Source organism: Nomascus leucogenys, chromosome 16 (genome assembly GCF_006542625.1).
Source record: "Nomascus leucogenys isolate Asia chromosome 16, Asia_NLE_v1, whole genome shotgun sequence".
Lineage (NCBI taxonomy): Eukaryota > Metazoa > Chordata > Mammalia > Primates > Hylobatidae > Nomascus > Nomascus leucogenys.
Window position 1 is genome coordinate 49,983,364 of NC_044396.1, and position 14,733 is coordinate 49,998,096.

The 14,733-nt window shown below is 39.5% G+C and overlaps 1 protein-coding gene across 1 annotated transcript in view; it reads right to left on the minus strand.

Moving 5' to 3' along the window:
• Positions 1-14,733, minus strand: part of ASPH (aspartate beta-hydroxylase) — a 218,742-nt gene that overhangs the window by 104,450 nt on the left and 99,559 nt on the right. The window contains exon 14 of the mRNA XM_030795402.1: positions 8,431-8,472. Within this exon, the coding sequence (XP_030651262.1) occupies positions 8,431-8,472 (42 nt within the window). The remainder of the gene's footprint in view (positions 1-8,430; positions 8,473-14,733) is intronic.

Consider the following 14,733-nt stretch of genomic DNA (forward strand, 5'->3'; position numbering starts at 1 on the left):
ACTGCTGGTGTATTTTAGGAACCACTAAAACTACTGTAGCTGTTGAATGTAATGACTATAATAAATCTTTAAGAGCAGTTATCTCATAGTCTCTTTTCACAGCTGCAAGGGTGGACAGGAGACAGTTTTTTCAAAGCTTTTCCTTGAGTTGGTTTAATTGTGCTATTGCTACATGGCTCTTCTACAACATGGAAAAATTACTAAGCATAGTGGTTAGGTGGAACTGAACCACCAGCCTGTGCTGCAATATCTAGACAGGCTGTTGTCAACGAAGAATACCTAGTGTTTCAGGACTGCTAAAGACAAGGCTAAAGCATCTCCAGTGGGCAGCAAAAAGACAAAGACAGATCTAACTAGGCTAACCATGCAGTAATTAAGTTCAAGGCAGTGATGGCTTGATCAAGCCCATGTGCATCAGTGGAATAGACCCTCAGAGACTGAACGATTGCAACTTCATGACAGGTGTCTTTGCAGCCAGGCACTACAGTTCTCATCTCAATAAGATGAATGGATAAATTTTTAAAGGAAAGGACCACACTTCATACTTCTCAAGCTCACAAGCCAAAGCATCCCTGACTGACTTACTTTCCACCTTCATGGGTATCCCCAGGGAGTCTGGTGAAAAAGCTAGCAGAAATTTGAGGGGGATGGATTAGCTATAATGACTTCAAAAACAAATCATACCCAACTTCAGCACCTTGCAACAGCCATAAACATTTATTGTATTTCACAAGTTTTTTGCTATATGGACACAACTTCTTGTATACTCTCATAATGTAGGAGCTCGTTTCCTCCAGAGTGAGCGATTAAAAGGGATTTTGGTAAAAACTGCAATATCTTTTATGAGTTAGCCTTGGAAGTCACACTCTGTCATTTCTGCAATATTCTTTTGGCCACACAGGTCAGCTTTATTCAATAGACAGAGAACTACACAAAAGCATGAATACCAGGAGGCAAGAATCACTGGGGGCTGCCTTCGAGGCTGACTACTATAAAAATCTACCCCTGGAAAGAGCAGCTTCTGATGAAATGTACAAGTCGTTATGTTTTGCTTGAGTGCGTTTCCCAATACAGGAGATAAAAGTCCTACTGGCTTGAGGTGTAAGAGGGCAGAACTTGGGGTTGGCCAGGCAACTGAAATTTAGATAGTGAATCCCAGAAGCAAGGGGAAATTCCAGAAGCAAGTCTCAAAATCTGAGTATGAATTCTACTCAAATCTTTGGCAAACAAGTAAACGCTGAAGGCACAAGACACCGCCACCCTTTCTAACCAGACTTTAAACACAGCAATTAAAAGCCAAAAATCCTGAGCAGAGATATTAGCTGCTTTACACTGTTGGAGAGTCAGATTTTTCAATTTGAGTCCAGCTCAGTTAACTGTCTACCACACACCAACAGTCCTCAGAAAGAACAAAACAAATTCCAAAGTTGATATAACAAATTATATACACAATCCAGTTTTCAACCAAAAACTACTAGATATGCAAAAAAAAAAAAAAAAAAGGAATCACCTGACCCAGTCTCAGAAAAAAAAAAAGGAGCCAACTGAGCTGCCTGCCATTGTTCCCAAATATTGGGTTTATTAGAAAAATATTTCAAATTGTCGATTATAAATAAGTACAAAGAATTAAAGAAAAACATAGTATTAATGAGTAAACAGACATGGAATCTTAATAGTGAAATGGAAACTACAAAAAAGAAGCAGTTTGAGATCTAGAGTTGGAAAGAACAGTAGCTAAAATGAAAACTTTACTAGATGAGCTCAACACAGTTTTGAAATGGCAGAAGAAAGAATCACTGAACTTGAAGATAGAATAATAGAAAGTACACAATCCAATGGGGAAAAATGATTAAGAAATGAACAAAGTTTATTTTTTTTGAGCCGAAGTCTTGCTCTGTCACCGAGGCTTGAGGGCAGTGGTGTGATTTCAGCTCATGGCAACCTCTGCCTTTGGGGCTCAAGTGATCCTCCCACCTCAGCCTCCCAAGTAGCTGGGATAACAGGCACACACGACCACCTGGCTAATTTTTGTATTTTTAGTAGAGAAGGGGTTTCACCATGTTGGCCAGGCTGGTCTTGAACTCCTGACCTCAGGTAATCCACCCACTTCGGCCTCCCAAATTGCTGGGATAACAGGCATGAGCCATCATGCCCAGACTAAAAATAAACAAAGTTTCATAGACCTGTGGGACATTTTCAAGCAGTCCAATATACATTTAATTACAGTCACAGAAGTAGGGGAGTGAGAAAGAAGATAAAAAAAAAGAAGAAATGGTAGCTGAAAAATGCTTAACTCATAAGATTGATGGGTAAGGCTTAAACAAGAACCCATCTGAAAATAACTTGAAATGTAGCAAGTATATTTGTAGACACTTAAAGTTAATTCATAGTTTGACTTTTCTGTTTATAACTCTTTCTGCCCACCATTCAGGCTATTTGCATCTTATAATATCACTATCAGATGAAGGGGCAAGAATGAAAGGGAAGGGGGTTAGTCACATTTTCTTCATACCACAACTATTTATTCAGCACCTACTATCTATGGTTAAGCGCCACTAGAATAGTGTGATGGTTAATTATATTTGTCAACTTGGCTAAGCCACAGTACCCAGATATTTGGTCGAACATGTCTGGATGTTGCTGAGAAGGTATTTTTGGTGAGATTAACATTTAAATCAGTAGACTTTGAGTAAAGCAGATTACTCTCCATAATGTGAGTAGGCCTGATCCAATCAGATGAAGGCCTTAAGAAAAAGTCTTATCTCCTTCCAAGGAAAAGTAATTCTGCCTCCAGACTCAAGCTGCAACATCAACTCTTCTCTGAGGATTTTGGACTTGCCAGTCTCTACAATCACGTGAGCCAATTCCTTAAAATAAATCTCTATTTCTATCTATTTCTATATCTATACACATACACACATCCTATTGGTTTTGTTTCTCTGGAGAACTCTGTAAACTCTGATTAATATAAGGGGATAAGGGTTGGTCATGGTTCCTCCTCTTAATAAGCTTTTTGTCTAGAAATTAAAAGGAAAATTCAAAATATGTGCTAATAAAAAATCTGTAACCACAAGGCATCTTGGGAACAAAAAGAGAAACACACTTTCTGGTCTGGGGTAGGAGATGGGAGTGCAGTCAGAGAAAGCTTCCTGAAAGACAGAACATCTAAACTCAGTTTTAAGAAATGGGAGTGATAAAAGGGAAGTGGAGCGATTAGGAAAAGCATTTTGAACACAGGGAGGCCATAAGTAGGGGCTATATCCTGAGATGCGTCATGTGCTGCACTAAGAAGTTTATTTTTTATCATCAAAGCAATAGAGAACTTTGTTCAAATATGTTATATACAGTTATAAGAATCACAAGGAAAACTTCATTGAAGATTTTTTAAATAAGAAAACTGAATGACACTTGATTATTAGCTATGTCTGTTATATTTTCTTTATGATCACAGAAAACTAAGAACTATCCATATGAAGTACTAGTTGCACCAAGCTGATTTACTGGTTGTAATACAGCCATCTCCACCTTTAATTTGCTGTGCAGATGTGATTTCTGTTAGTGTAAATGTGATTTGTTTTCTAGCGCCATCTGGTGTTTTGTTAGGGCACTGATTATGACTTTTTAAAAAAATAACAAATAATACCCAGGAAATCTTTAAGTGTTTTAAAGACATGTAAATACTGTTTAAACATATTCTTAATTGTAATGAATAATTTAATAAGATATTAAGTATAAGTCTAAATAAAAAAATTCAGGAAAAGTCCACAATACAAATAGTTTTATCTAACACGCACCCACCCACGTGCACACATGGATACACACAAGCAAAAACACATTTCCTTTGCTCTTCAAATTTCTTTAAAGGCTCACAAATCCCAACTGATAACTGACCTTTGATAATATACTAAATCAAGAACATATTGCACACTTTTGTGTTCCGTGAATTTGTCAAAGTACAGCTTTTAAAAGTTAGAGTGAATTCTTTTCCCTAGAGTTGGGATCTTGCTCTGTTGCCCAGACTGGAGTGCAGTGGCACGATCATAGCTCACTGCAGCATTGATCCTCCTACCTCAGACTCCCGAGTAGCTGGGACTACAGGCGCATGCTACCATGCCTGGCTAAGTGTTGGGTTTTTGTTGTTGTTGTTTGTTGAGACAGTATCTCACTATGTGGCCCAGGCTGGTCTCAAACTCTTGGCCTCAAGTGATCCTCCCCTTGGCCTTCCAAAGTGCTGAGATTATAGGCATTAGCCACTGTGCCTGGCCATAGATCCATAGTTGACCTCTCTCACTCCATTATTCCACCCATTATCAAACCCTACTAACTTTATATCCAAATATATGTAGAATCTAACCAGCACTCACCACTTCTACTCTACATCGTAATCCTGGTCATCATCATGTCTTGCCTGGACCACTGCAATAGTCTCCTAATTGGTTTCCCTGCTTCCAGTCTTGCACTCCTATGGCTGAATGAGCCTTTGAAAACATAATGCAATCATATCCATCTTCTGCCCAGAATCTCCCAATGGCCATCTCACTGGAGGTAATACACAAGTTCTTACTTTTGTCTTCGAAAGCCTATGTGATTTGAACCCTTGACCACTCTGGTCTCATGCACTCCTACACTCTCCTCTCATACATTCTTTACCAGCAATCGCCTCCTTGTTAAGCCTCAAACATGCTAAGCACACATGCCCTAAGGACTATGAGAATGCTCCCCAAGTCTCGGAACTCTTCTCCCAGACGGCGGTGCAGCTCATGCCCTTGCCTCTTCAAATCTCTGCTTAAATGTCACCATCCAAGAGGCCTATTACACAGCAACACCTCCTGCTCATTCTGTTTTCCTTTCCTGTCTTATATTCCTTGTTACACTTCACACTGCCTGTTATGTTTTAATTTTTTAAAACTACATATCCAGCCCCACTCTCTGCCCTATACACACTAAAATGCAAGTACAATGAGAGCTGCAACTGTTTTATTGACTGTTTTGGGCCCAGTGCCTAAAACAGAGCCTGGACATCATAAGTACTCACTATGTACTCAATAAATGGATGAACACAAATGACTGTTTGAATTTGACATTTAACAAGCCATTTTTGTATTGGATTATTTTGTAGTTCACACATTTTGTGACCGTGGGCTATGGAATATGTGGGAAAAGATGACATCCAGTGGGGAGAAACTGATATCGCAATTTAATCTAAAACATAAAAATAATCTGATTTGACTCAAGTAACAGATGTCTGCAAATGAGGGCCTATTTTGCCTTAAAAAATTTCAATTTCTGTTATTATGAAACTAACGTCTGATGAGTGAAGGCCATTCCATTTTTTTATTACATATTCCGGATATGTAATGTTTACGTAATGTTTCCCTTTCCCTTTTCCCTATCAGATAACAGTATCATATGAATCGATTCAAGTAAAAAATACATGGAATTTCCACAGCTCACAATTTGCTCCAATGGATTTTTAATAAATCTGTGATAATACTGATTCATTATTTCTTTTAACTCTGTCTATTCCTGCATTTCCTCCTTAATAAAATACTTTAGTTACAAACATATTTTGGTTGGTACTGATCTAAAGTGCTAATTTTAAATGGGGGGAGAGTGACAAACCAGTTAACAGAAGCTGTTGCAATGATTTTCTTTGCAGGTTCCAAAGGTCCCAGCCCCTACATTCCCCTGGCAAACCCCCTTTAGGATCAGAGTCCCTGGAGGTCAGACCTGTGCACCGAGGATACCCAGCAGTGCAGGGGAAGGTACAGGCTGCTAAGGCTGGAATGGGAGGTCTGGAGCATGAGGGGCAGAGATGTGAGGAGCTCACAATTGCAACCACCCTGTGAGCAGCGGATTTGGGGCAGGTTTGCAAGTGTTCCTGTTTATCTGCAACAAGCCATGCCCACCATTCGGACTCCCTGTCCCTCCCTTTGTAAGAATGCATTACAGTGGACCTCCCAGAAGCAAACCAGTCAACGTGTAAATGAGAAAGGGCTCTGTCTGGTACAGAGATATGCATGGGCTGGGTACGGTGTCCACAGCATGAAGAAAATGTCCAGACTCCCACCGTGGTCTAGTCTTTGACCTTCTCTAACTGTATCTTATACACTCTAGGCTTGTTCAAGTGCTCCAGCTTCTTGGACCCTTCTCTCCTGTCTCAGGACTTTTGTACAAACTGTTCCTCTGCTCAGAGTGCTTAGGTTTCCCTAACCTCCTGGGACACCTTCTTCCTTGACTCACCACCCCTTCTGCCTACGGCATGCTCTCCTGCTTTGTTTCCTCAGAACTCTTACCACAATTTCAGTCTGTGTGTGTACTGCTGGTCTCCCTACTGGGATGTGAGCTCCGGGAAACAGGAACCTCGTCTGTCTTGCTCTCACCTGCAACCACTTGTCTAGAACAATTCCTGGCATGTAGTTGGCACACAAATATTTAAGGGGATGAAGTGTGTTTTGAGGGGGAAAGATCAGGAGTCGGTTTTAGACTTGTTAAGTTTGAAGTGATTATTATACATCCAACATATTGAAGTTATCAGGCAGACACCATGTAGACAGCTGGACACACCAGTCTAGAGTGCAGGCAAAAGACCCAGGCTATGGATCAATTTGGCAATCTGTGGCATACAGAGGCATTTAAAGCCATGAGATTGGATGATCTCATTAAGGGAGTGCGTGTATATGGGGAAATGCTCCGAGGACTAAGTCTGGGGCACTCCAGTGATTAATGGTTAAGGAGATGAGAAACATCCATCCAAAGAGCCTGAGAAAAGCAAACAGTAGAGAGCAAGAGAAAGACCAAGAGAATGTCATATCCAGCAAGCCATGTGAAGGGAGTGTTTGAAGGACAGGAAGTGATCAACTCTATCAAAAGCTGCTGATTTGCCCCTTCTTTCCTTGTGTTTTCTCATTAGCAGGTATTGCTGTCTATTATAGTTATGTCCTAAATATACTGGAAGATCCAGGAAGTAAGGCAGCGGAGAGCTTGTGAGAGTATGATGATCGAGCTAATCTCAGTGATCTATAAAACAGTTTCTGATATTAAGGAGAAAACTGCAGAATTATACAAATTATTTAGAAATGCATAACTAAGTACTAGAAAGAAACAGCTAAGGCCAGGTGTGGTGGTTCATGCCTGTAATCCCAGCACTTTGGGAGGCCGAGGCGGGAGGATTACAAGGTCAGGAGTTTGAGACCAGCCTGGCCAACATGGTGAAACCCTGTTTCTACTAAAAAAATACAAAAATTAGTTGGCGTGGTGGTGTGCATCTGTAATCCCAGCTACTTGGGAGGCTGAGGCAGGAGAATTGCTTGAACCGGGGAGGAGGAGGTTGCAGTGAGGAGAGATCATGCGACTGCACTCCAGCCTGGGTGACAGAGTGAGATGCCATCTCAAAAAAAAAAGAAAGAAAGAAAGAAACAGCTAAAAGAAAGTTAGGAGTGAGACTTGGGGATATGAAGTAGTAGGGAAGAGAACTGCTGCTATTCATTATAAACCTCAACTTTTCAAACTATATCCTTGTACTACTTTGACAAAAATTAAAAACAACTAGTTAGAAAAAAGTTTTCATGAATTAGAGGTCTACTTCTCAACTTGTGGGCTGTGAAATTACAGCCGGAGGCCAGCAACTCCACATGCTCACCAAGTATCATTTGCACACTAAGTAAGATCTTATGCACTGTATGTACAAGATACATATGTACATACTGCTTTCATCACTACAAATTAAATTAAAAGCATTCCTGAAATTGTAATAATATTCAATTATTAAAGATCATATCATTCAACTGATACTAAAAATAGCCACTATTCTATGATCATCCATATAATTTTTTAACTCTTTGTAATAAATTTTGTAATAAACTTTTGGCAGGCAGCAATAATTCTTTCTGCATAGCTATAACTGTGCATGTCTTTCCAACAGTTCAGAGTTCTTTGAAAAAGATATCATGTTCCAGGAATCTTTGGATTCCTATATCTAGTACAGTTGTTGACATATCAACAATAAATGATATTTAATATATCCTAAGTGCTTTCTCTGTTAGCTATTGCTTTAAGCACTTTACGTATATTTTAATTTTATTACTATCATGGAAACACAGCCTTCAGAAGTTGGTACTCTTACTATTCCTACATTACGGAAGAAAAAACTGAGGCACAAAAGTTAAGTATTTTTCCCAAGGACACATGAGTGCAAATGTCAAAACTAGAATTAGAAGCTGGGCAATCTCTTTCTGTGCTTTGGCTCTTAATGTTTATGTAAAATATTAATAAGGGTTCATTGATAAAATCATTGAAATAACAAGCCCAGGAGCAAATTCTTTTAATTAGTGACATAAAATAAAATCATGTTATTCTTGGATGGAAAATAAAATCATGTTATTCTTTTCCCCATGTATATTTTAAAGGCTGTTTATTTGACAATCTCACCTTTTGCTTTTTGTTCTGGATCATCCGCTTTTCTATTTGTTTCTGAAAATTAAAGACAAAACATAGTAAGTACTATGCAAGTCATCATTCAGTATCTCAAAATATAGGACAATATTTAAATGAATTCAATAAGTATAATCAAAGAAAAATATATCTGAGCATACAATTCAATTTTCCTAAATCCTGAATTCATTACACATGAAGTTCATTAGAAAAGATCAAGATTTGGGCATATTTCAATTACTTATACTAAAAGTCACCAAGCACTGACTAGGCACCAGGCTAAGTACTCCTTGTCTATAAGATAAGAGAGTTGGAGTGGGTGGTGTACATCAACTCCAAGTGTCTCTAAGGTACAAAGACATGTGGGTGGGGAGAAGCCATCATTAAACCTTGTTCAATATTGTTATTGTCTCTTAAAACCGGAAAACTACTTGAATAATTGACATCATGTGCTTTAAAGGAATGCAGCAGGTCACACTGCTTGGAATATTAGTCTGCTACTCTAAGGACTTCCATATACACAGATGATCCACTGGGGGAGCTTGTGCTGAAGCCCAGGTGAGAAGCCAGAGATGAACCCAAGACCCCACCTGTGTCAGATGCACTAAGTAAATCACAGTCAGTGTCTCTCCCACAAATAGAATTACCTAGGACAGTGACACCCACCAAGAGCCTAGACTAGCCAGAGAACATCCACCCCTCACATGGAAAACAACAGCATATAAGCTGACCATGTGTTTTTAACCTCATTTCTGCACCTGTAACTCCACATCAGGACTACTGTGTAAGGTAAATTAGGATCTAGTTAATTTTCAAGGTAATCACTTGATTACAGCCCTAGTAGGAACTTATCTGTTCTTTGTGTATTTCTAGGAACACGGGTGTATGCACATGGGTTGGAGTGGGAACAAGGCAGAGTCTGGGAGATTGATAAAAAACCAGACTCTGTCCTCTCCCACAGAAGCTACAAGAGGATGTCGGTGAGATCAGGGATGCGGTCAAGTGAAGACTGACACGGATCACTCAATTTGTTGGTCTGGAGTTTCCCACATTCATTCATATAAAACATTTCAGTTTGGGGAGATGAAAAGTAAATCTGAGGCTGGTTTTAATGCAGGGAAGGGATTTTTATAAGTCAAGTGTTCTTGCTCCTTTGAGACTCTACATAAGAGGAAGAAAGGGGAACTAACTTTGAAATCTAGTGTGCCAGGCTAAGTGCTAAGCACATAATTTATGAATTCTCTTGTCTTCTCACACCCTGTGGAGAAGGTCTGACCTCCCTCTTTGTGCATAGGAGAAAAGAGATGGCTGAGAAATTAGAGTCCCCAAAGCTATCAAGGCCAGCAGTTTACATAATTCCAAAGCATACGTTTTTTTCCACTGAACCACTGTGTACCTTTCTTCAAAGAGAAGTGCCAGTCTTGACTTTTGCAAAGAGTTGATTTTATAGGGTTGACAGCACATACCTCCTGTGCAGTGCTGCAAGAATAATGCAGGACTTTTTTTTTTTTTTTTTAAGGACTTGTAGGTCTTGGTAGAATGTTCTAGAATTTCCAATCTTTTTAACTATAGCCTCCTTATTATAAAGTTAGGTAGCTGAACGAGACTATTCAATACCATTCATTCAGCAAATATTAACTGAGCACCTACTAATGTCTGCCTGGCACCCTTGTAGTCATCGGAGATACAGCAATAAAGAAAAGCATAAAAAATTCCAGTCCTGAAGGAGCTTTTCTAGTGGGATCACCAGTACCTGCAGGAACACTGCAACCCTCCACATCCCCCAGTCATTGCATAAGGCTAATGTGAATAGAAAAATCAAGCGTAAAATGCAAGTTTCTAACTGGACTAGATAGAACAGGTGGGCGCTGGTCATGAAGGGGAGTTTAAGGCTCTCCACAGATCTTCACACTCTTGGGAGGGAAATAAGGAAGGAGGAGTGGTTTGAACTGGTCACATTCCAAATAGAAGTGGAAGGCGCTGATCCCGATAAGGGAGGGCCCTGGCCAGGTCTCTTCACGTCCTTTGGACTCACATCCTCCCAGGAACGTGGAGGGTGAGTGTGGTTGGACATATGCCCAGAAACAAGGGCCACCATCCTTCTTCAACTTCCCATGCCGTATCTAAAAGGGGGTTGGCAGTCTGACCTAAAGCCTGGACCAGATCATTCCAGGCCCCAGGCCAAAAGCTCTCTTATTCTCATTCTTGTCCTCTTCTGTCCTTCACCTCACATCAAGAAGCTGAGTTCTGAGACTCATTTCGGATATGGAGAAAATACACAGAGAACATGTTTTAGGCTCTACGAGTTTTATTGCTTAAATCTAGCTTAGGTAAAGGAGCTTTCTGTGAGATTCAGCTTACCCCACTAGCATTCTGCAAAGATAATAATGAAGTGCTACTTTGCTTTATTCTCTGTACCTATGCTTCTCTGGGAGACCTCATATGAACCTCACTGCCAAAGAGGAAAATGACTTGAGCACGTATTATATACAGGCATTGTTCTAAGCACTTAACACAGACTATCCCATTTAAACTTCTCATCATTCATAGGAGGTAGTTATAATTTTACAAATAAGGCAAATGAGGCATAGAGAGGCTAAGGAATCTTGTCTAGGGTTACAAAACAAACAAAACCAATTTCAGAGACTATATTCCATAAAATACTACTTTAATCACACTCTATATCCCACTAATGGGGAATTCATTAACTAAAGGGAGCTATATGCTCAGCCCATCCTTGAAAATTACAAAAGTACAAGCTCACATGTAACTCATAGTGTTTAAATATTCGTATTCAGAAAAAAAAGATGTTACACTACTCTTTACCTGTCTTAATGTTACTTTTTTCTCCTTTAAATATTTTGTCAGAACAATAAACACCTTACTAAAAAGAATGGGATATTGATCTTTAAATATTGCCATGCAACCGCTAAAGCAAATCACTTTGGTGGATTCAGATATACTGTACTTGGCCAGGCACAGTGGCTCATGCCTGTAATCCCAGCAGTTTGAGAGGCCGAGGTGGGCAGATCACAAGGTCAAGAGATCGAGACCATCCTGGCCAACATGGTGAAACTCTGTCTCTACTAAAAATACAAAAATTAGCTGGGTGTGGTGGCATGTGCCTGTAGTCCCAGCTACTCGGGAGGCTGAGGCAGGAGAATTGCTTGAATCCAGGAGGCAGAGCTTGCAGTGAGCCGAGATCACACCACTGCACTCCAGCCTGGCGACAGAGCGAGACTCTGAGACTCCATCTCAAAAATAAACAAACAAACAAAAAACAGATATACTGTACTTGTGTTCCAGCCACTGCGCTAACCTCCCAGCTGAGCAGTTCTTGCTGGACTCAACATACATTCAAAGTGAATTTCCACCCAGGCCTGTTCATCCCTGTGAGTGCATTACCACACTGGCATCTGTTCTCTCCCTGCACCAGGACATGAGACTTCTCTCTCTCTGAGCGCCCAGACTGACCAGTCCTCACGTCACAGCTTTCCAGTCTCCTTCTCTACTAGCACTTCCTTAGCTCATGCTGTATCACCATCACCTATTACTAGTTAGTTGCCTAACCATCTTCCTGCCCGCTCTTTGGCCTCCCTCCAATGGCTTCCACCTCGCACCAGCTGCCCGAGAGTTGCTCTGGATATTGGTTTGTCACCTCGGGCCAGCAGGCACCCCACCTCTCTGACCTTGGCTTTGCTCACTTGCAGGCGGAAGTATACTTATCTGCTGAGAAAACTCAGTTCCCTGACATGTGCACACAGTACTCAGCAGAGTGGGTGCATTCAATAAAAGTGGGTCCGCTTATCATTAGTGTTTATTTTTGTTTCTTCTGGACATGCTGGAGGTGAAAACAACCTGTTCTAGAAGCCCAGGGGCTTCTTCCCTATTTAGTTCTCCTTTTCTGTCCAGAGAATGAAGACTGGAAATGCAAGAGAAAAGATAACTTTCCATATCCATTTCTGCCCTTCCATCCACTCACGATGAAATTAATATCCTCCCATTAAGCAGTGATGTTTAAGGTGGGGCAGTAGTTCTATTTTCAGTCTTTTGAGGAACCTCCTAGTGGTTGTACTAATTTACACTCCACTAACAGTGCATGAGGGTTCCACTTTCTCCACATGCTCACCAGCATTCATTACTGCCGTCTTTTGATAAAAGTCATTTTAATTCAGGTAAGATAATATCTCAATGTAGCTTTGATTTGCATTTCTGATGATCCAAGGATGTTGAGCACCTTTTCGTATACCTGTTTTGCCATTTTTATGTCTTCTTTTGGGAATTCAGATCTCTTGCCCATTTTAAAAATCAGGTTATTAGATTTTTCCCTATGGAGTTCTCTGAGCTCCTTATATATTCTCGTTATTAATCCCTTGACAGATGGGTAGTTTGCAAATATTTTGATGCATTCTGTGGGTTATCACTTCACTTTGTTGTTTCCTTTGCTGTGCAGAAGCTTTGTAACTTAATGTGATCCCATTTTTCCATTTTTGCTTTGGTTGCCTGTGCTTTTGGGGTATTACTCAAGAAATCATTGCCTAGACCAATGTCCTGGACAATTTTCCCATTGTTTTCTCTCAGCAATCCCACTGCTAGGTATATATCCAAAAGAAAAGAAATTAGTATATTGAAGAAATGTCCGCACTCCCATGTTCACTGCAGCACTATTTACAATAGCTAAGCTTTGGAATCAACTTAAGGGTCTGTCAACGGATGAATGAAGAAAATGTGGTACATATATAATGCGGTACTATTCAGCCATAAAAAAGAATGAGATCCTGTCATTTGAAACAACATGGATGGAACTGGAGGTCATTACGTTAGGTGAAATAAGCCAGGCACAGAAAGACAAACATCACAGGTTCTCACTAATTTGTGGGTGCTAAAAATTAAAACAATCGAACTCATGGAGGTAGAGGGTAGAAGGATGGTTACCAGAGCCTGGGAAGGATAGTGGGGGGAGAGGGGAGCAGGAGGTGAAGATGGTTAATGGGTACAAAAATATAGTTATATACAATGAATAAGATCTAGTATTTGATAGCACAACAGGGTTACTAGAGCCAACAATAATTTACTGTACATTTTCTATGTCTGTATTGAAATATATAGTCAAATTTATACATCTTCTATATACTCATAAAAATTAAAAATTTGGGGAAAAAAGGTGAAGCAAGTGGTCCAGGGAATAATCAAAACTTCCAGGTGCAGGACAAAATCTACAAAGGATGGATGCAGGGGCTATTTAATTTTAATCTTGCTGCCTGGCAATGTAGCATGATAATAAATGTAAAATAAGCATTATCTGTTAGAAATACGTTAACTGGCTGAAGGTATTCCTTTGTGATTTTAGTTATCAAAAATGCTATAATCTTCTAAAATACTAGTAAGGATAAAATGAACTGATTTTATTATGTAACAAATTAAAAATACCTTATACTTCAAAAATAATGACAATATAGAGAATTCTTCTGTATTTTATTGCACTCAACATTTAATAGAAGACATTTACATTATTTTTAGAAAATCTACTGATGTTGCACAATGGCACATATTTGTAAAGACAAGGCTCATTAATTCAGATATTTGGAATTCAAAAATATTTAAAGTTAACCACAGCATAATGAATCCTCAATGTCCAGAGTTCTACAAAAATCCAGTAAAACTTATTTTACTCAATTCATCAGTTCTATGTCACTCCTTAGTTTTCCTAAAAAAATATGGCTTTATAAAAAGTAGCATTCTATAATGCACAAAATGAAGAGCTTTATTATAATTTAAGTATCACCTCTGTATCACCGATATCACAGCTTTAGAAAATTATTGCTTTTCTTATTATCTTATTATTTCAGGTTTCATTACACACTGAGTACCCATGCAGGACTCACTACATTGCATAATAACTATGATCTATAGTGATAAAAATATAGAAATCTCTTTGATTTTAACCCTAAAAGCAGGGGGAAAAAGTCACCTTATCTTAATGTTAACAAAATCAAGAGCTACCCCTACTATGTCGATCAAACCACTTCTTATGGCTTTGCTTATAATTGCTCATGGTCCTTTCAAAATGATGTGGTAGCTACCTTCTTTTCTGACAAAGGATTATTTCCAATACAGCAATTATTTCTGAGCCCAAAATAAACCACATTAAATAAAGAAGAAAATCTTCAGTGTAGAAAGAAAAAGGCTCATTGCTGTGAAATAGCAGCAGGCATCGGGCTCCGTGAGCTTTTCACACATCCTCAATCAACCCAGCTCAAGGCGTTACTGAGTTCATCTAGTAAGAGCACTGAGGGGTCT